At 44.4% G+C, this 19147-nt stretch overlaps 1 protein-coding gene across 2 annotated transcripts; it reads left to right on the forward strand.

The window, feature by feature from the left end:
• Positions 1–2762: 2762 nt before the first annotated feature.
• On the forward strand, positions 2763–17373 carry LOC118400627 (retinol dehydrogenase 7-like). Of its 2 annotated transcripts, none has more exons than XM_035797650.2 (6): positions 2763–2910; positions 6800–6878; positions 7332–7657; positions 7935–8193; positions 8473–8636; positions 16400–17373. In XM_035797650.2, the coding sequence occupies exons 2-6, from the start codon at positions 6847–6849 to the stop codon at positions 16618–16620; spliced, it is 1002 nt and encodes a 333-aa protein (XP_035653543.1). In that variant the 5' UTR covers positions 2763–2910; positions 6800–6846; the 3' UTR covers positions 16621–17373. The 2 variants fall into 2 exon arrangements, with proteins under 2 accessions (XP_035653543.1, XP_035653544.1); XM_035797651.2 differs by having other exon boundaries at positions 7335–7657.
• Positions 17374–19147: the final 1774 nt, after the last annotated feature.

Here is a 19147-nt window from a genome sequence, read left to right on the forward strand (position 1 = left end):
CTACAGAACAAAGTAAAACAACGATAGAAAGATACCAGCTAATCCAGCTACAGAACACAGTAAAACAACGATAGAAAGATACCAGCTAATCCAGCTACAGAACACAGTAAAACAACGATAGAAAGATACCAGTTAATCCAGCTACAGAACACAGTAAAACAACGATAGAAAGATACCAGTTAATCCAGCTACAGAACACAGTAAAACAACGATAGAAAGATACCAGCTAATCCAGCTACAGAACAAAGTAAAGCAACGATAGAAAGATACCAGTTAATCCAGCTACAGAACAAAGTAAAGCAACGATAGAAAGATACCAGCTAATCCAGCTACAGAACAATAAAACAGCGATAGAAAGATACCAGCTAATCCAGCTACAGAACACAGTAAAACAACAATAGAAAGATACCAATTAATCCAGCTACAGAACACAGTAAAGCAACGATAGAAAGATACCAGCTAATCCAGCTACAGAACAAAGTAAAGCAACGATAGAAAGATACCAGCTAATCCAGTTACAGAACACAGTAATGTTGCGTCACAAGGCATTGGAGCTCAATCACATTCTTGTTTGGTAACCACTCTCTTTCATAAATTCTGACATGACTTTTGTGTTGTTGCAATGGACAAATTGATCTAAAATACAACAAGAATCTCAACTTTAGGTGATGAGCCCAACTAACTTTTACCAGAATTTTGTCACACAACACAATGCCACAGATGTCTCAAGTTTCAGGGAGCGTGCAATTGGCATGCTGACTGCAGGAATGTCCACCAGAGCGGTTTCCAGATAATCTAATGTTAATTTCTAAACCCTAAGCCGCCTCAAATGCTGTACGTTCAACCGGCCTCACAACCGCAGACCACGTGTATGGCGTCGCGTGTGCAAGCGGTTTGCTGATGTCAATGTTGTGAACAGAGTGGTGGGGTTATGGTATGGGCAGGCGTAAGCTACGGACTACGAACACAATTTTATCGATGACAATTTTAATGCAGAGATACCGTGACTAGATCCTGAGGCCCATTGTTGAGCCATTCATCTGCCGCCATCAGCTCATGTTTCAGCATGATAATGCACAGCCCCATGCCGCAAGGATCTGTACAAAATTCCTGGAAGCTGAACATATCCCAGTTCTTCCATGGCCTGCATACTCACCAGACATGTCAGCCATTGAGCATGTGTGGGATGCTCTGGATCGACGTGTACGACAGCGTGTTCTAGTTTCCGCCAATATCCAGCAACTTCGCACAGCCATTGAAGAGGAGTGGGACGACATTCCACAAGCCACAATCAACAGCCAAATGTAGGTCACACCAGAAACTGACTGGTTTTCTGATCCACGCCCCTTCTTTTTTGTTTTGGTATCTGCAGATGCATATCTGTATTCCGAGTGAATGTGAAATCCATAGGCTAGGGCCTAATTTATTTATTTCAATTGACTGATTTCCTTGTATGAACTCTTGAGTAAAATCTTTGAAATTGCTGGATGTGCGTTTTATATTTTAGTTCAGGATATATAATGGTGTGTAAAGACAGTATATGAATAGAAAAGGTGTGTACAGCACTAGTTATAAAGGATGAGCCATGACTAGAATACAGTAAATGCATATGAAGTTGGTAAAACATTATGTAAACATTATGAAAGTGACCCGTGTTCAATGACTATGTACATGGGGCAGCAGTCTGGTGCAGGGTAGAGTACAGGGTTGTAGCCGATTTAGAACAGTGACTACGGCTAGTAGTGACTATTTAACAGTCTGATGGCCTGGAGATAGAAGCAGTCTCTCATTCACAGCCTTGATGCACCTGTACTGTCTCCTCCTTCTAGATGGTAGCGGGGTGAACAGGCCGTGGCTCGGGTGGCTGAGGTCCTTGATGATCTTCTAGATGGTAGCGGGGTGAACAGGGTGAACAGGCTTCTAGATGTAGCTGAACCGGGTGGCTGAGGTCCTTGATGATCTTCTAGATGGTAGCGGGGTGAACAGGCCCTTGCTCGGGTGGCTGAGGTCCTTGATGATCTTCTAGATGGTAGCGGGGTGAACAGGCCCTTGCTCGGGTGGCTGAGGTCCTTGATGATCTTCTAGATGGTAGCGGGGTGAACAGGCTGTGGCTCGGGTGGCTGAGGTCCTTGATGATCTTCTCGATGGTAGTGGGGTGAACAGGACGTGGCTCGGGTGGCTGAGGTCCTTGATGATCTTCTCGATGGTAGTGGGGTGAACAGGCCGTGGCTCGGGTGGCTGAGGTCCTTGATGATCTTGGCCTTCCTGTGACACTGGGTGTTGTAGATGTCCTGGAGGACAGGCAGTGTCGGGGATGCGTTGGGCTGACCAGGCCCTCGGTGATGCGTTGGGCTGACCGGGCCCTCGGTGATGCGTTGGGCTGACCGCACCCCCCTCTGGAGAGCAATGCGGTTGCGGACGGTTCTGTTGCCTTACCAGGCGGTGATACAGCCTGACAGGATGCTCTCAATTGTGCTATGGTACATACTGACAGCTACATAATGAAAGTCTAGTGGTAGATGTACATTTTCTATGGATTGGTCTTGACATCAACTAATCTTTTTTTTTGTTTTTAAATCACAAATGTATGTCCAGAATTTAATGGTCCCTGAATGTATTACAGTTACTGGGCCCATAATTCCTCCTCCCCACCTACCTTTATTCCCAACACACACACAGTCCATGTACACACACACACATACACAGTCCATGTACACACACATACACATAGTCCATGTTTACACACAGTTTGCAGATTGTCTTATAGGATAAACTACAGGGATAAAGCTCTTTCTCTGCCAGTCACACACAGTGACACAACACAGGCTCCAGGGATCAAACTGTTACTGTCAGAGACGGAGAGAGAGAAGAGGAGGTAGACCTGAGCAGACAGTAAACCACTGATAACAGGTAGGTTGGCATTTTCATTTCAGGGATAAGGTAGGTTGGCAGTTTATTTCTAACATAATCATCAGCTAATTAAAACTGAATTACATTGAATGCATTTTTGAAGTGATTCATGTAAAGTTCTAACCAATCCAACAAGGTGACATAGCTGGTTCTGGTGCATGACGTGTCCATTGTAATATATTATTATTTATTATTGAGTGATTTACATAAATGTTAAGCTCTAAATGGACCGGGCTTTCTAAGTGTTTGCACTGATTTGCAAATGTTATTATCCAGAGGGGAAGTGAGTAAATAAGGACAGTTTCATATGCTCCGCTTTGTCATGTGGCTCGGCGATATGACCTAAAAGTTCTCCATTTGTTGTTGTTATGCCATCTCTAAATAAGCTTTGTTTGTACAATTAAAGGTCAAATACACTGCTTTTCAAACAATCAGCAATAATCTAATGAATTCAGGGTTTGTAAAATGTATACATAGGCTAAATATAAGCCTTCCACAACCATAAGACCTACTAACAGTTACAAATAGTTTTAACCAGGCATAATGCACATATGCTAATAATGACTAACGTCTTAAAGCAGGCGTTTATATAGAAAAGGTCTCCTAATCAATAATCTCAAGCACAAGCCCACATGCTAGTGAGTAGCCAGCTAATCTTTATTTTCCGACTTGGATCTATCTGCTAGCTAACAAGGGAGAACAGTTGAATTGTTATGAACACACCCTTCTGTCTGTCTCCAACTGTTTCAACTGCATGGTAGCCTGTCCACTTTGTCAATTGTTGAAATCTTATTTCTCAGAATGAGAACATGCCAATTCCTTGTATAATTGTATTTTATGCTTATTGCTCATTTATAAAAACACAGGTTAGACCACTAGTATAACAGTCGTTTGGCTAAAATGCTGCTAGCGGTACGTGGTACCTCAATGCCGCGTGCGACAAACTTAGTATTACTTTTCCAGAATCAATGTTCATTGATACTCCCGTTTTAGTAGTGTCTGCTCTCAATCTGAGGAGTTGAGATATAAAAAGGGGATCGGTAGAAAGATTGACAGTACAATAATGTCTGACTGTGTCTTGTTGTCCATATGACCGATTCTGTTGGACCAAACCTCAAATGCAAATAGCGAGTTGAAACCATTTGTCAGTGAGGAAGATGTGATCTCTCATTGTTGTTGTGAGTGGAAGGGGCTTGTTGTGTATGGCATTGGGGGGGGACTTGGTGTGAGTGGCTTGGTGTGAGTAACAAGGGTAGGGGCTTGGTGTGAGTAGCAGGGGTAGGGGCTTGGTGTGAATAGCAGGGGTAGGGGCTTGGTGTGAATAGCAGGGGTAGGGGCTTGGTGTGTGGCAGGGGGAGGGGCTTGGTGTGAATAGCAGGGGTAGGGGCTTGGTGTGAGTAGCAGGGGTAGGGGCTTGGTGTGAGTAGCAGGGGTATGGGCTTGGTGTGAGTAGCAGGGGTAGGGGCTTGGTGTGAGTAGCAGGGGTAGGGGCTTGGTGTGTGACAGGGGGAGGGGCTTGGTGTGAATAGCAGGGGTAGGGGCTTGGTGTGAGTAGCAGGGGTAGGGGCTTGGTGTGAGTAGCAGGGGTAGGGGCTTGGTGTGAGTAGCAGGGGTAGGGGCTTGGTGTGTAGCAGGGGAGGGGCTTGGTGTGAGTAGCAGGGGTAGGGGCTTGGTGTGAGTAGCAGGGGTAGGGGCTTGGTGTGAGTAGCAGGGGTAGGGGCTTTGTGTGAATAGCAGGGGTAGGGGCTTGGTGTGAATAGCAGGGGTAGGGGCTTGGTGTGAATAGCAGGGGTAGGGGCTTGGTGTGTGGCAGGGGGAGGGGCTTGCTGTGAGTGGCAGGGGGAGCGGCTTGGTGTGTGTGTGTAAAAGGGAAGGTGCTCACAGCACACAGCAATTACATTACTGATAAATACTTTGAGGGAAGAAATGTACTTGCTACTATTGTGATATGGGGCGGCAGGGTAGCCTAGTGGTTAGAGCATTGGACTAGTAACCGAAAGGTTGCAAGTTCAAATCCCCGAGCTGACAAGGTACAAATCTGTCGTTCTGCCCCTGAACAGGCAGTTAATTGAAAATAAGAATTTGTTCTTGACTTGCCTAGTTAAATAAAGGTAAATGTTTTCTCACCTATGTTACGATTAATTCACTAATTGTAAGTCGCTCTGGATAAGAGTATTTCACTGTCCTCTCGCCATCACACTAGTTACTGTCCTCTCGCCATCACACTAGTTACTGTCCTCTCGCCATCACACTAGTTACTGTCCTCTCGCCATCACACTAGTTACTGTCCCCTCGCTATCACACTAGTTACTGTCCCCTCGCCATCACACTAGTTACTGTCCCCTTGACATCACACCAGTTACTGTCCCCTCGCCATCACACTAGTTACTGTCCCCTTGCCATCACACTAGTTACTGTCCCCTCGCCATCACACTAGCTACTGTCCCTTCGCCATCACACTAGTTACTGTCCCCTCACACTAGTTACTGTCCCCTTGCCATCACACTAGTTACTGTCCCCTCGCCATCACACTAGCTACTGTCCCTTCGCCATCACACTAGTTACTGTCCCCTCACACTAGTTACTGTCCCCTCGCACTAGTTACTGTCCCCTCGCACTAGTTACTGTCCCCTCACACTAGTTACTGTCCCCTCACACTAGTTACTGTCCTCTCACACTAGTTACTGTCCCCTCGCCATCACACTAGTTACTGTCCCCTCGCCATCACACTAGTTACTGTCCCCTCGCCATCACACTAGTTACTGTCCCCTCACACTAGTTACTGTCCCCTTGCCATCACATATCAGAGATGTGATGATTGAAATCGGTCGGCCTATGTGATGGACATTTAATGAGTGATTTCATGGCTAACATACTGTAGTTACCAGGCAATATCCCCTCCTACAGGTGTTCTTATTGGTGTGTTTGTGGGACTGTACCCCCAAAATCCTCCTTTGTCCGCCGTGCACCTTGCTTACATACAGTATGTCCCTTTCTTCCGTGTGATCCCAGGATGTCCCAATCTATTCCACCCAAGGCTTAATAAGTCTGCCGGGAGGCTAATAGGTTTTGAGAGGCTTAAAAAGCTTGAAGAGAGGCAATGGGTTTTTGCTACAAAACAATCAAAGCTCTGCCTTAAACCCCTATCCTCGTTCCAGTGCCTCTTTGTTTCATAAGATCTATAAGAGCCTTATCCCAAGACTCCTCATGTGCTCTGAAGAAACCAACTGCCCATATTATGCATATCATTCTTTAAATACCTCACTGGAAAGCGCAAAAACACATGTTTTAAGATGTCAGATAAAACTGATCCTTGTCAAAATAGGCCATCTGGTAAAGTGTATTCCAGATTCCACTGAGTTGTTATTTTGGGGGGCTTTCACTGGATGTTTGGGTTTTAGTCCATTTTCTTTGAAGGATAAAACTATGAAAAAGTTCCCTTTCTTCATCAAAGATTTTACGATGATTTGTAGTCTTCTGCTGTCATGATGAAAAATAAAACTTTAGCCAAGTGGCAGTTCACTGATAACATTTGAGATAATGTCAGTGTTCCACAGGTTTGTTTGCCTTTTGTTGGATTCTCCATGATGTCATATGGCCTCTGGTCAACAGTAGCGCACTATATAGGGTGCCATTTGGGACACAAACAAGGTCGGGGGGAGGGTGCCACAACATCATTGAGAATATGAAAAAAGGCAAACAAACATGTATCTGGCAATAACCACTTTAGTGAATATTTACGTAAATAAGCACAGAGATAAAGGAGCTGATCGGCATACAATGTTACAAGAGGACATGTAGACTACAGTGACAGGTTTGACTGAACGACTTGCTCAGGTAGCGTTGACAACATTTTGTAATGTGTGTTATTTCCTAACACTTCCTGCAGGGATTAATTTTTCTACACCTCCATAAAATCCTCTCCCAGACCTCATCATGGATATTGATTCTGTGTACCAGTATTTAGGGTAAGATTTAATCATTCCATTTAACTCCTAGGATGTTCTTTTGGAAATAAGCCTATGTAAACCCGCATGAAAACACCCACGCACTTTTTAATCAATGTCATAAGAATGTCAAAGTATCTGCATGAAATTCTATCAATGTCATATTTCAACATAACTGATGGTGAACATCCATGTATTCTATTTGGAGAAAAAAAAGCAATCTACGTACAGTTTTCTGTCTCATTTCAACTTAGATTTCAAACACAAACCAACGATTCAGGGACTTCAAGGTTTGGTTGGCTTCAAGTGGATTTCATCTTTGTTGACAACTCAATCAAATACCAACTAAACGTAGATGTTGATGTAAGGTCTTTGCCCGGTGTGATGCTAAAGAAAAACATGACATCGGGCAAAATAAATTATCAGCATCATATTTCACCCTACAACCTCTCACTGTGCTCTCACCTTCCCCAGTAGGGATAATCTATGGCTGTATGGCATTTCTACCTTCGTGGTTCTGTGGACTCTAGGCTGGCTGTACAGAGACAGTCTGGAAGTAGAGAACGTCAAGGAGAAGTATGTGTTTGTGACGGGCTGTGACTCTGGCTTCGGGAACTTGCTCTGTAAGAGGCTAGACCGGCGGGGGTTCAGGGTGATAGCTGGGTGTCTCACAGACAAAGGGGCTGATGATCTGAACAGGGCGACTGGGCCACACCTGAAGACGGTTCTCCTAGACGTGACGAGCACCGCCAGTATACAGAAAGCTATGGAGTACACCAAGCAGGAGGTTGGAGATAACGGTGAGAAACCATCTGGAGTGGGGTTTATGTTACTCACTGCTAGGGCCAGGAGTTTTTTACAACTATATTCCTGACTAGTAACTCTGTTTCCTAGCGGTAACCTATCCTGGTCTGGTCAGAGAGGCCCTAGCTGTAACCATGACTCAAACAGCAGTTGTGTCAAATAAAACCGATGCATGTGACTTGAAATACACAGTGAATCCAAAGCTGAAAACATTTCTGACTAACTAATAACAATATCTTCATATTTCTCTCTCTCGTCCTCCCCCTCTCCCAGGACTGTGGGGTATCGTGAACAACGCGGGGCGCTCCCTGCCCATGGGTCCCACAGAGTGGATGAGGATGGAGGACTATACCAGTACCCTGAAGGTCAACATGACGGGGGTGATAGAGATGACCCTCACCTTCCTGCCCCTCATCAAACAGGCCCAGGGGAGGATTGTCAACGTGGCCTCAGTGCTGGGTAGGGTGGCGGCTAACGGAGGGGGATACTGCATCTCTAAGTTCGCTGTGGAGTCCTTCTCAGACTGCCTCAGGTAGGCTACTATAGTTTGTTTGGATCTTTGAAAGCCCACAATGCAGGCTAATTATTCCAGGTACTATCACAACAACATATAGTAGTCATCACGAAGCTCAATTCAACCAAACCTGTATTGTGGTATTTACCTGTCTTAGATTCTTATAGTCTGCTTTAATCTACTGTATTTCACTGAGCTACAATATTCAATAATACAAAATTATACAATGTTAAAGAGCAACATAGTGTTTTTAGAGAATGTATGCCAACCAAACATTGATGTCTACATTTTCCAAAGGAGGGATATCCACTACTTTGGGATCAAGGTGTGCATCATTGAACCAGGTTTCTTTAAGACAGCGGTTACCAGTCTGGATCCCATTGAGAGAGAGCTGCATCGTCTGTGGAACCAGCTCATACCTGAAGTAAAGGCCAGCTACGGAGACAGATACCTGGATAAGTGTAAGTAGCAGTAGTAGTAGTAGCAGTAGCAGTAGAAGTGGTGGTAGTAGTAGCAGTAGAAGTGGTAGTGGTGGTAGTAGCAGCAGCAGTAGAAGTGGTAGTGGTGGTAGTAGCAGTAGAAGTGGTAGTGTTGTTAGTAGCAGTAGCAGTAGAAGTGGTAGTGGTAGTAGTAGCAGCAGCAGTAGAAGTGGTAGTAGTAGCAGCAGTAGAAGTGGTAGTGGTGGTAGTAGCAGCAGCAGTAGAAGTGGTAGTAGTAGCAGCAGTAGAAGTGGTAGTAGTAGTAGTAGCAGTGGTAGTGGTGGTAGTAGAAGTGGTAGTGGTGGTAGTAGCAGCAGTAGAAGTGGTAGTAGCAGTGGTAGAAGTGGTAGTAGCAGTGAAGTGGTAGTGGTGGTAGTAGCAGCAGTAGAAGTGGTAGTAGCGGCAGTAGAAGTGGTAGTGGTGGTGGTAGTAGCAGCAGTAGTAGTAGAAGTGGTAGTAGAAGTAGAAGTGGTAGTGGTGGTAGTAGTAGCAGTAGAAGTGGTAGTAGTAGCAGAAGAGGTGGTAGTAGTAGTAGAAGTGGTAGTGGTGGTAGTAGCGGCAGTAGAAGTGGTAGTGGTGGTGGTAGTAGCAGCAGTAGTAGTAGAAGTGGTAGTAGTAGTAGAAGTGGTAGTGGTGGTAGTAGAAGTGGTAGAAGTGGTAGTGGTGGTGGTAGTAGCAGCAGCAGTAGAAGTGGTAGTAGTAGTAGTAGTAGAAGTGGTAGTGGTGGTAGTAGTAGCAGTAGAAGTGGTAGTGGTGGTAGTAGTAGCAGTAGAAGTGGTAGTGGTGGTAGTAGCAGCAGTAGAAGTTGTAGTGGTGGTAGTAGTAGCAGTAGAAGTGGTAGTAGCAGCAGTAGAAGTGGTGGTGGTAGTAGTAGCAGCAGTAGAAGTGGTAGTGGTAGTAGCAGCTGCAGAAGTGGTAGTGGTGGTAGTAGTAGTAGTAGTAGAAGTGGCGGTAGTAGCAGCAGCAGTGGTGGTAGTAGCAGTAGCAGTAGTGGTAGTAGTAGCAGCAGCAGTAGAAGTGGTAGTGGTGGTAGTAGCAGCAGCAGTAGAAGTGGTAGTAGTGGTGGTAGGAGTAGTAGTAGCAGTAGAAGTGGTAGTAGTAGTAGCAGTAAGTGGTAGTGGTAGTAGTAGTAGCAGTAGAAGTGGTAGTGGTGGTAGTAGCAGCAGTAGTAGTGGTAGTAGTAGCAGCAGCAGTAGAAGTTGTAGTAGTAGCAGCAGTAGAAGTGGTAGTGGTGGTGGTAGCAGCAGCAGTAGAAGTGTTAGTAGTGGTGGTAGTAGCGGCAGCAGTAGAAGTGGTAGTAGCAGCAGCAGTAGAAGTGGTGGTGGTGGTGGTAGTAGTAGCAGCAGCAGTAGAAGTGGTAGTAGTAGTAGCAGCAGCAGTAGAAGTGGTAGTAGTGGTGGTAGTAGTAGTAGAAGTGGTAGTGGTGGTAGTAGCAGCAGTAGAAGTGGTAGTAGCAGTAGCAGTAGAAGTGGTAGTAGTAGCAGCAGCAGTAGAAGTGGTGGTGGTGGTGGGTAGTAGCAGCAGCAGTAGAAGTGGTAGTAGCAGTAGCAGTAGAAGTGGTAGTAGTGGTGGTAGTAGTAGCAGCAGCAGTAGAAGTGGTAGTGGTGGTAGTAGCAGCAGCAGTAGAAGTGGTAGTAGTGGTGGTAGTAGTAGTAGTAGTGGTAGTGGTGGTAGTGGTAGCAGTAGGTGGTAGTAGCAGTAGCAGTAGAAGTGGTAGTAGTAGCAGCAGCAGTAGAAGTGGTAGTGGTGGTAGCAGCTGCAGTAGAAGTGGTAGTGGTAGTAGTAGCAGTAGTAAGTGGTAGTGGTGGTAGCAGCAGCAGTAGAAGTGGTAGTAGCGGCAGTAGAAGTGGTAGTGGTGGTGGTAGTAGCAGCAGTAGTAGTAGAAGTGGTAGTAGCAGTAGAAGTGGTAGTGGTGGTAGTAGAAGTGGTAGTGGTGGTGGTAGTAGCAGTAGAAGTGGTAGTGGTGGTGGTAGTAGCAGTAGAAGTGGTAGTGGTGGTAGTAGCAGCAGTAGAAGTGGTAGTGGTGGTGGTAGTAGCAGCAGTAGTAGTGGTAAGTGGTAGTAGCAGTAGAAGTGGTAGTGGTGGTAGTAGCAGTGGTAGCAGTGGTAGTGGTGGTGGTAGTAGCAGCAGCAGTAGAAGTGGTAGTAGCAGTAGCAGTAGAAGTGGTAGTGGTGGTAGTAGTAGCAGTAGAAGTGGTAGTGGTGGTAGTAGCAGCAGTAGAAGTGGTAGTGGTGGTAGTAGCAGCAGTAGAAGTTGTAGTGGTGGTAGTAGTAGCAGTAGAAGTGGTAGTAGCAGCAGTAGAAGTGGTGGTGGTAGTAGCAGCAGTAGAAGTTGTAGTGGTGGTAGTAGTAGCAGTAGAAGTGGTAGTAGCAGTAGTAGAAGTGGTGGTGGTAGTAGCAGCAGTAGAAGTGGTAGTAGCAGCAGTAGAAGTGGTGGTGGTAGTAGTAGTAGCAGTAGAAGTGGTGGTGGTAGCAGCTGCAGTAGAAGTGGTAGTGGTGGTAGTAGTAGTAGTAGTAGCAGTAGAAGTGGCGGTAGTAGTAGCAGCAGTAGAAGTGGTAGTGCAGTAGTAGTAGTAGTGGTAGTAGTGGTGGTAGTAGTAGCAGCAGTAGAAGTGGTAGTGGTGGTAGTAGCAGCAGCAGTAGTAGTGGTAGTAGTGGTGGTAGAGTAGTAGTAGAAGTGGAAGTGGTAGTAGTAGTAGCAGTAGAAGTGGTAGTGGTAGTAGTAGTAGCAGTAGAAGTGGTAGTGGTGGTAGTAGCAGTAGTAGAAGTAGCAGTAGTGGTGGTAGTAGTAGCAGCAGCAGAAGAAGTGGTAGTAGTAGCAGCAGTAGAAGTGGTAGTGGTGGTGGTAGTAGCAGCAGTAGAAGTGTAGTAGTGGTGGTAGTAGCGGCAGGTAGTGGTAGTAGCAGCAGCAGTAGAAGTGGTGGTGGTGGTGGTAGTAGCAGCAGCAGTAGAAGTGGTAGTAGCAGTAGCAGTAGCAGTAGAAGTGGTGGTAGTGGTGGTAGTAGTAGTAGTAGTAGAAGTGGTAGTGGTGGTAGTAGCAGCAGCAGTAGAAGTGGTAGTAGTGGTGGTAGTAGTAGTAGAAGTGGTAGTGGTGGTAGTAGCAGCAGTAGAAGTGGTAGTAGCAGTAGCAGTAGAAGTGGTAGTAGTAGCAGCAGCAGTAGAAGTGGTAGTAGTAGCAGCAGTAGAAGTGGTAGTAGTGGTGGTAGTAGTAGTAGTAGCAGTGGAAGTGGTAGTAGTAGCAGCAGCAGTAGAAGTGGTAGTAGTAGCAGCAGTAGAAGGCGGTAGTGGTGGTAGTAGCAGTAGCAGTAGAAGTGGTAGTGGTGGTAGTAGCAGTAGAAGTGGTAGTGTTGTTAGTGGTAGTGGTAGTGGTAGTAGTAGCAGCAGCAGTAGAAGTGGTAGTAGTAGCAGCAGTAGAAGTGGTAGTGGTGGTAGTAGCAGTGGTAGTGGTGGTAGTAGCAGTGGTAGTGGTGGTAGTAGCAGCAGCAGTAGAAGTGGTAGTAGCAGCAGTAGAAGTGGTAGTAGTAGTAGTAGAAGTGGTAGTAGTAGTAGTAGCAGCAGTAGAAGTGGTAGTAGCAGCAGTGGTGGTAGTAGTAGTAGCAGTAGAAGTGGTAGTGGTGGTAGTAGCAGCAGTAGAAGTGGTAGTAGCGGCAGTAGAAGTGGTAGTGGTGGTGGTAGTAGCAGCAGTAGTAGTAGAAGTGGTAGTAGCAGTAGAAGTGGTAGTGGTGGTAGTAGCGGCAGTAGAAGTGGTAGTGGTGGTGGTAGTAGCAGCAGTAGTAGTAGAAGTGGTAGTAGCAGTAGAAGTGGTAGTGGTGGTAGTAGCAGCAGTAGAAGTGGTAGTGGTGGTGGTAGTAGCAGCAGTAGTAGTAGAAGTGGTAGTAGCAGTAGAAGTGGTAGAAGTGGTAGAAGTGGTAGTGGTGGTGGTAGTAGCAGCAGCAGTAGAAGTGGTAGTAGCAGTAGCAGTAGAAGTGGTAGTGGTGGTAGTAGTAGCAGTAGAAGTGGTAGTGGTGGTAGTAGCAGCAGTAGAAGTGGTAGTGGTGGTAGTAGCAGCAGTAGAAGTTGTAGTGGTGGTAGTAGTAGCAGTAGAAGTGGTAGTAGCAGCAGTAGAAGTGGTGGTGGTAGTAGCAGCAGCAGCAGAAGTGGTAGTGGTGGTAGCAGCTGCAGTAGAAGTGGTAGTGGTAGTAGTAGTAGCAGTAGAAGTGGCGGTGGTAGTAGCAGCAGCAGTAGAAGTGGTAGTAGCAGTAGCAGTAGAAGTGGTAGTAGTGGTGGTAGTAGTAGTAGCAGCAGCAGTAGAAGTGGTAGTAGTGGTGGTAGTAGTAGTAGTAGCAGTAGAAGTGGTAGTGGTAGTAGTAGTAGCAGTAGAAGTGGTAGTGGTAGTAGTAGTAGCAGTAGAAGTGGTAGTGGTGGTAGTAGCAGCAGTAGAAGTGGTAGTAGTGGTGGTAGTAGTAGCAGCAGCAGTAGAAGTTGTAGTAGTAGCAGCAGTAGAAGTGGTAGTAGCAGCAGCAGTAGAAGTGGTAGTAGTAGCAGCAGTAGAAGTGGTAGTGGTGGTGGTAGCAGCAGCAGTAGAAGTGTTAGTAGTGGTGGTAGTAGCGGCAGCAGTAGAAGTGGTAGTAGCAGCAGCAGTAGAAGTGGTGGTGGTGGTGGTAGTAGTAGCAGCAGCAGTAGAAGTGGTAGTAGTAGCAGCAGTAGAAGTGGTAGTGGTGGTAGTAGTAGCAGCAGCAGTAGAAGTGGTAGTAGTGGTGGTAGTAGTAGTAGAAGTGGTAGTGGTGGTAGTAGCAGCAGTAGAAGTGGTAGTAGTAGTAGCAGTAGAAGTGGTAGTAGTAGCAGCAGCAGTAGAAGTGGTAGTAGTAGCAGCAGTAGAAGTGGTAGTAGTGGTGGTAGTAGTAGTAGTAGCAGTGGAAGTGGTAGTGGTGGTAGTAGCAGCAGTAGAAGTGGTAGTAGCAGTAGAAGTGGTTGTAGTAGTAGAAGTGGTGGTAGTAGTAGTAGTAAAAGTGGTGGTAGTATTGTAGCAGTAGAAGTGGTAGTAGCAGCAGTAGAAGTGGTGGTAGTAGTAGTATCAGTAGAAGTGGTGGTAGTAGTAGTAGAAGTGGTGGTGGTAGTAGTAGTAGAAGTGGTAGTAGTAGAAGTGGTGGTGGTAGTAGTAGTAGAAGTGGTAGTAGTAGAAGTGGCAGTGGTGGTAGTAGCAGCAGTAGAAGTGGTAGCAGTAGAAGTGGTAGCAGTAGAGAAGTGGTAGCAGTAGAAGTGGTAGTAGTAGTAGCAGTAGAAGTGGTAGTCGTAGTAACAGAAGAAGAGTAGTAGTAGTAGTAGCAGTAGAAGTGGTAGTAGCAGTAGAAGTGGTAGTAGTAGCAGAAGAAGTGGTAGTAGCAGTAGAAGTGGTAGTAGTAGTAGCAGAAGAAGTGGTGGTAGTAGTAGCAGTAGAAGTGGTAGAAGTGGTAGTAGTAGTAGCAGTAGAAGTGGTAGTAGTAGTAGCAGTAGACGTGGCAGTAGTAGTAGCAGTAGACGTGGTAGTAGTAGTAGCAGTAGAAGTGGTAGTAGTAGTAGCAGAAGTGGTAGTAGTAGTAGCAGTAGAAGTGGTAGTAGTAGTAGCAGTAGAAGTGGTAGTAGTAGTAGTAGCAGAAGAAGTGGTAGTAGCAGTAGAAGTGGTAGTAGTAGTAGCAGTAGAAGTGGTAGTAGTAGTAGCAGTAGAAGTGGTAGTAGTAGTAGCAGTAGAAGTGGTAGTAGTAGTAGCAGAAGAAGTGGTAGTAGTAGTAGCAGAAGAAGTGGTAGTAGTAGTAGCAGTAGAAGTGGTAGTAGCAGTAGAAGTGGTAGTAGTAGTAGCAGAAGAAGTGGTAGTAGTAGTAGCAGTAGAAGTGGTAGTAGTAGTAGTAGAAGTAGTAGTAGTAGTAGCAGAAGAAGTGGTACTAGTAGTAGCAGTAGAAGTGGTAGTAGTAGTAGCAGTAGAAGTGGTAGTAGTAGTAGTAGTAGCAGAAGAAGTGGTAGTAGTAGTAGCAGTAGAAGTGGTAGTAGTAGTAGCAGTAGAAGTGGTAGTAGTAGTAGTAGCAGAAGAAGTGGTAGTAGTAGTAGTAGCAGAAGAAGTGGTAGTAGTAGTAGAAGTGGTAGTAGTAGTAGCAGTAGAAGTAGTAGTAGTAGTAGTAGCAGTAGAAGTGGTAGTAGTAGTAGTAGTAGCAGTAGTAGTAGCAGTAGAAGTGGTAGTAGTAGTAGTAGCAGTAGAAGTGGTAGTAGTAGTAGTAGCAGTAGAAGTGGTAGTTGTAGAAGTGGTAGTAGTAGTAGCAGAAGAAGTGGTAGTAGTAGCAGTAGAAGTGGTAGTAGTAGTAGTAGCAGTAGAAGTGGTAGTAGTAGTAGTAGCAGTAGAAGTGGTAGTAGTAGTAGCAGTAGAAGTGGTAGTAGTAGTAGTACTTTTACCGTGCTTTTACACCTGCATTGTTTGCTGTTTGGGGTTTTAGGCTGGGTGTCTGTACAGCACTTTGAGATATCAGCTGATGTACGAAGGGCTATATAAATAAATTTGATTTGATTTGATTAGTAGTAGCAGTAGAAGTGGTAGTAGTAGTAGAAGTGGTAGTAGTAGTAGAAGTGGTAGTAGCAGTAGAAGTGGTAGTAGTAGTAGCAGTAGAAGTGGTAGTAGTAGAAGTGGTAGTAGTAGCAGTAGAAGTGGTAGTAGTAGCAGTAGAAGTGGTAGTAGTAGTAGCAGTAGAAGTGGTAGTAGCAGTAGAAGTGGAAGTAGTAGTAGCAGTAGAAGTGGTAGTAGTAGTAGTAGTAGAAGTGGTAGTAGTAGTAGCAGTAGAAGTGGTAGTAGTAGTAGCAGTAGAAGTGGTAGTAGTAGTGGCAGTAGAAGTGGTAGTAGTAGTAGCAGTAGAAGTGGTAGTAGTAGCAGTAGAAGTGGTAGTAGTAGTAGCAGTAGAAGTGGTAGTGGTGTTAGTAGAAGTGGTAGCGGCAGTGGTAGTAGTAGCAGTAGAAGTGGTAGTAGTAGTAGCAGTAGAAGTGGTAGTAGTAGTAGCAGTAGAAGTGGTAGTGGTGTTAGTAGAAGTGGTAGCGGCAGTGGTAGTAGTAGCAGAAGAAGAAGGTCATCTGTCGGATGAGACGTTGGAATAAACCACGGTCCTGTCTTTCACACACAGGGTTAAAACCAGGGGTTGGAACCGGTTCAGGGAACAGAACCCCATTTTTGGGGGGAGGAAGCAAATCAGAACTGGGGATTACGAAAGTTATCTCTATACTGTTATGGAACAGAACAATTATTTAAAAGCGTGGAAACCAGTTAATGTTCTTTGATAATAATAATTGGGGGTTATATTTGGGTCAAGCTAAATGAAAAAAAAATAAAAAAATAACGATTTCAGGAGGTTTAAAAAAGAACAGAAAATAACAATAGAAACTGGTCCAGAACTTTATTTTACTGGTCGGAACAGTGGAATGGCACGAACAAAAATTATTATAGTTCTGTTCAGAACGAAACGATTGGAAAATAATTTGTTCCAACCCCTGGTTAAAACCTCTAGTCTTGTTTAAGTGTCAATGGAATTTGTAGCTAAATCTCATTAGTAGAAAATCCCATTGACATTTGTCTCACGACCATCCTGGCTATCATGCTACATCCAGCTTATCATCCAATTGGTTTCTGGCTTCAACCCCTCTCCTCTTCACTTTTCTTTTCTCCTCTGCTCTCCTCTCTCCTCTGTCGTCCTCCCATTGGCCGTACAAATTCCTAACAGTTTTAACAATATCCTCTTCCCCCCCAAACCGATCCAGACATCCAGATCCAAAGGTTGATCATGAATGCATCTTGTGACTCTGACCTGAGTAAAGTGACTAACTGCATGGAGCATGCCTTGATGTCTTCCTACCCCCGAACCCGCTACAGTGCCGGCTGGGACGCCAAGTTTGGATGGATCCCTCTCTCTTACATGCCATCCTGTGTCATCGATATTGGGCTGAAACTGGTGATGCCACGTCCTGCTAAGAGTGTGTAGAGTTGCATTTAAAATAGTTAATACAATACATAATGCAATCCTATACTAAACAATAAAAAAACAGTATATTGTTTTGAGTTTAAATGTACAGAATGTAGAGTAGTCCACACTATTTTACCTGAAACTTAATTCAATGCATTTCTTTACAGGCATACTGTCTGTGTTTTGAAGCTAGATTATATCCTAGAGTTATGAAAGAAAACATATAGTTTTAATAGTTATGTTTGGGAACATACTGTGCCTTTTTTTGTCACCATTATTTATCTTGCTTAATTTCAAGCAATATTTAAAGTTTTACAGGCAAAAGCTTTATTACCGACAACAAGCAGTTTGAACATCATTCAATAAGGCTGGAAGAACTGATGTCCATTATATGAACACAAATAATAAAATGAGACCAATTCATGATTTTTAAAGCTCATCGTCTCATTGTCAGCCTGTTAGGATTTCTCCCTACTGTGAGTTGGTCAAAGTATTTCAAAACATAGCCTATAGGAACCATCTATTGTACGGATGTTTTGTCAGAGCAAGTCTCTGGAGCCATGAGCCAGAGAGCGTATTAAATCCTGCTGTATAGTCACTGCGGTCAGCAGGGTAACCTAGTGGTTAGAGCGTTGGACTAGTAACCGGAAGGTTGCAAGTTCAAACCCCTGAGCTGACAAGGTACAAATCTGCCGTTCTGCCCCTGAACAGGCAGTTAACCCACTAGGCCGTCATTGAAAATAAGAATTTGTTCTTCACTGACTTGCCTAATAAAATAAAGGTTAAAAAAAATATATATTGTTCTGTTGATTTAACCAAACAGTTCATCGTACAGTATGTCTGCTCTGCTCTGTAGCCTCTGCCTAAATCGGTTCATTATAAACAAAGTGACATGTTGGTTAATGGTTACATGATGCAGATACGTGAGTATTCAAATACATTATATATTTGGCATCAAACCTTGTGTTTGTCATCTGCCAGAATATGCCATGTCTTCAAGCTTGATTGTACAGTACTTTCCCATTGGTCGCTGTGCTGACTGAACTGGAGTGTGTACCTCGTACATTTTTCAATCACCCACATGAGAACAGTATGTCCTACAAACCAATTAGTAGATGGGAGAGGCAGGACTTGCAGCTCAACAAGCATCTAAAATAGAACCAACGTTAATGGATATACTTACAAGATACACATCGCTCCGCCCTAACAATGGGAGTCGTTGTCCACAGTGACAGGGCGGGCTGTCTAGCCGCCTATCCTTTCTCTGGATTGGTGCATACATCTCCTTATTGTAATCATCTTTTGAATATTCGATGAGGGTGGGTGACGACAACCGCCTGTCTTCAATGGAGAGAGACACTAGAAGTTGTCCTACTTATATTAGTAAACTCGTAACGAATTAAGCATTACGAAACTTATATTGGCTTAAAACAACCTCAAATAGCAAATATATATTTTTGGAATGACCAAATTTGACACTCATTGACCTCCATACAAAAGTCCTTGCTTTAGTGGGCGAAACAACGAAATAACGCCACCTGCTGGATGGAGACATATTTTCCGCCGAATTGCGCCTCTCTTCCTCAGTGATAGAACAAGTTGTACTTTAGCGTCTGTCAATACGGACCACGTTGAAGCTCGCAAGCAGTTTGGATGAAATGAGTGAATAACATGTACGTGTAAATTAGTAATGGGAAGTTTGGCTCTTTTTAATAACTTCAGTAAAAATAACGAATATTCTGATTGACTAATTTCGTTCATTTGAGTCAGTAATGTCAAAAGCATGCAGACTTGTATGTTTTTGGTTCTACAAAGCTGTGTCCATAATTTATTATTGCACCATGCGATCAATTACCAGTTCTAAACATGTATTTTTCTTCTCTATGATATTATTGCTGTCTGCAGTGCAACTTGATCTATTGTACGGATGTTTTTGTCGGAGCAAGTCTCTGGAGCCATGAGCCAGAGAGCGTATTAAATCCTGCTGTATAGTCACTGCGGTCAGCAGGTCAGACGAACGACAAAATGAACGAGTCACTCAGGAAAAAAATTATTCATGACTCTCGATTTAGTAAAAGGAGTCGTTCAAAAATACAAAATCTTTCGCGAACAGCACATCTGTAGCGTACATTTCTGTTTGCAACGCTCCGGCACGCAACGCGGTTTGGTCCACAGGTGCAGAGCGCTTGATTTGCCCCTTTTGACTACCTGTTTAAGAGCGTAGTTAAAACTACAAATGTCTGAGTATTCCATTCAAAACAAATAACACATTATCTACATGACCTAATAATCCCCAGTTTACAATTGTCTCATTCATCCCCCTCCTCTCCCCTGTAACTATTCCCCAGGTCGTTGCTGTAAATGACAACGTGTTCTCAGTCAATTTACCTGGTAAAATAACGAATAAATAAAAAATAAAACAAATGATCAGCATTTTGCCGTTGTAACGTTACTGTTGGCGGATAATGTGTTCACTTTACAAGCTTACCGGTAGAAACGTACAGTTGGCTTAACAGTGGTAAGTAGACCTAATGCACTTTTTCTA

Source organism: Oncorhynchus keta, chromosome 21 (assembly GCF_023373465.1).
Source record: "Oncorhynchus keta strain PuntledgeMale-10-30-2019 chromosome 21, Oket_V2, whole genome shotgun sequence".
Classification (NCBI taxonomy): Eukaryota; Metazoa; Chordata; class Actinopteri; order Salmoniformes; family Salmonidae; genus Oncorhynchus; species Oncorhynchus keta.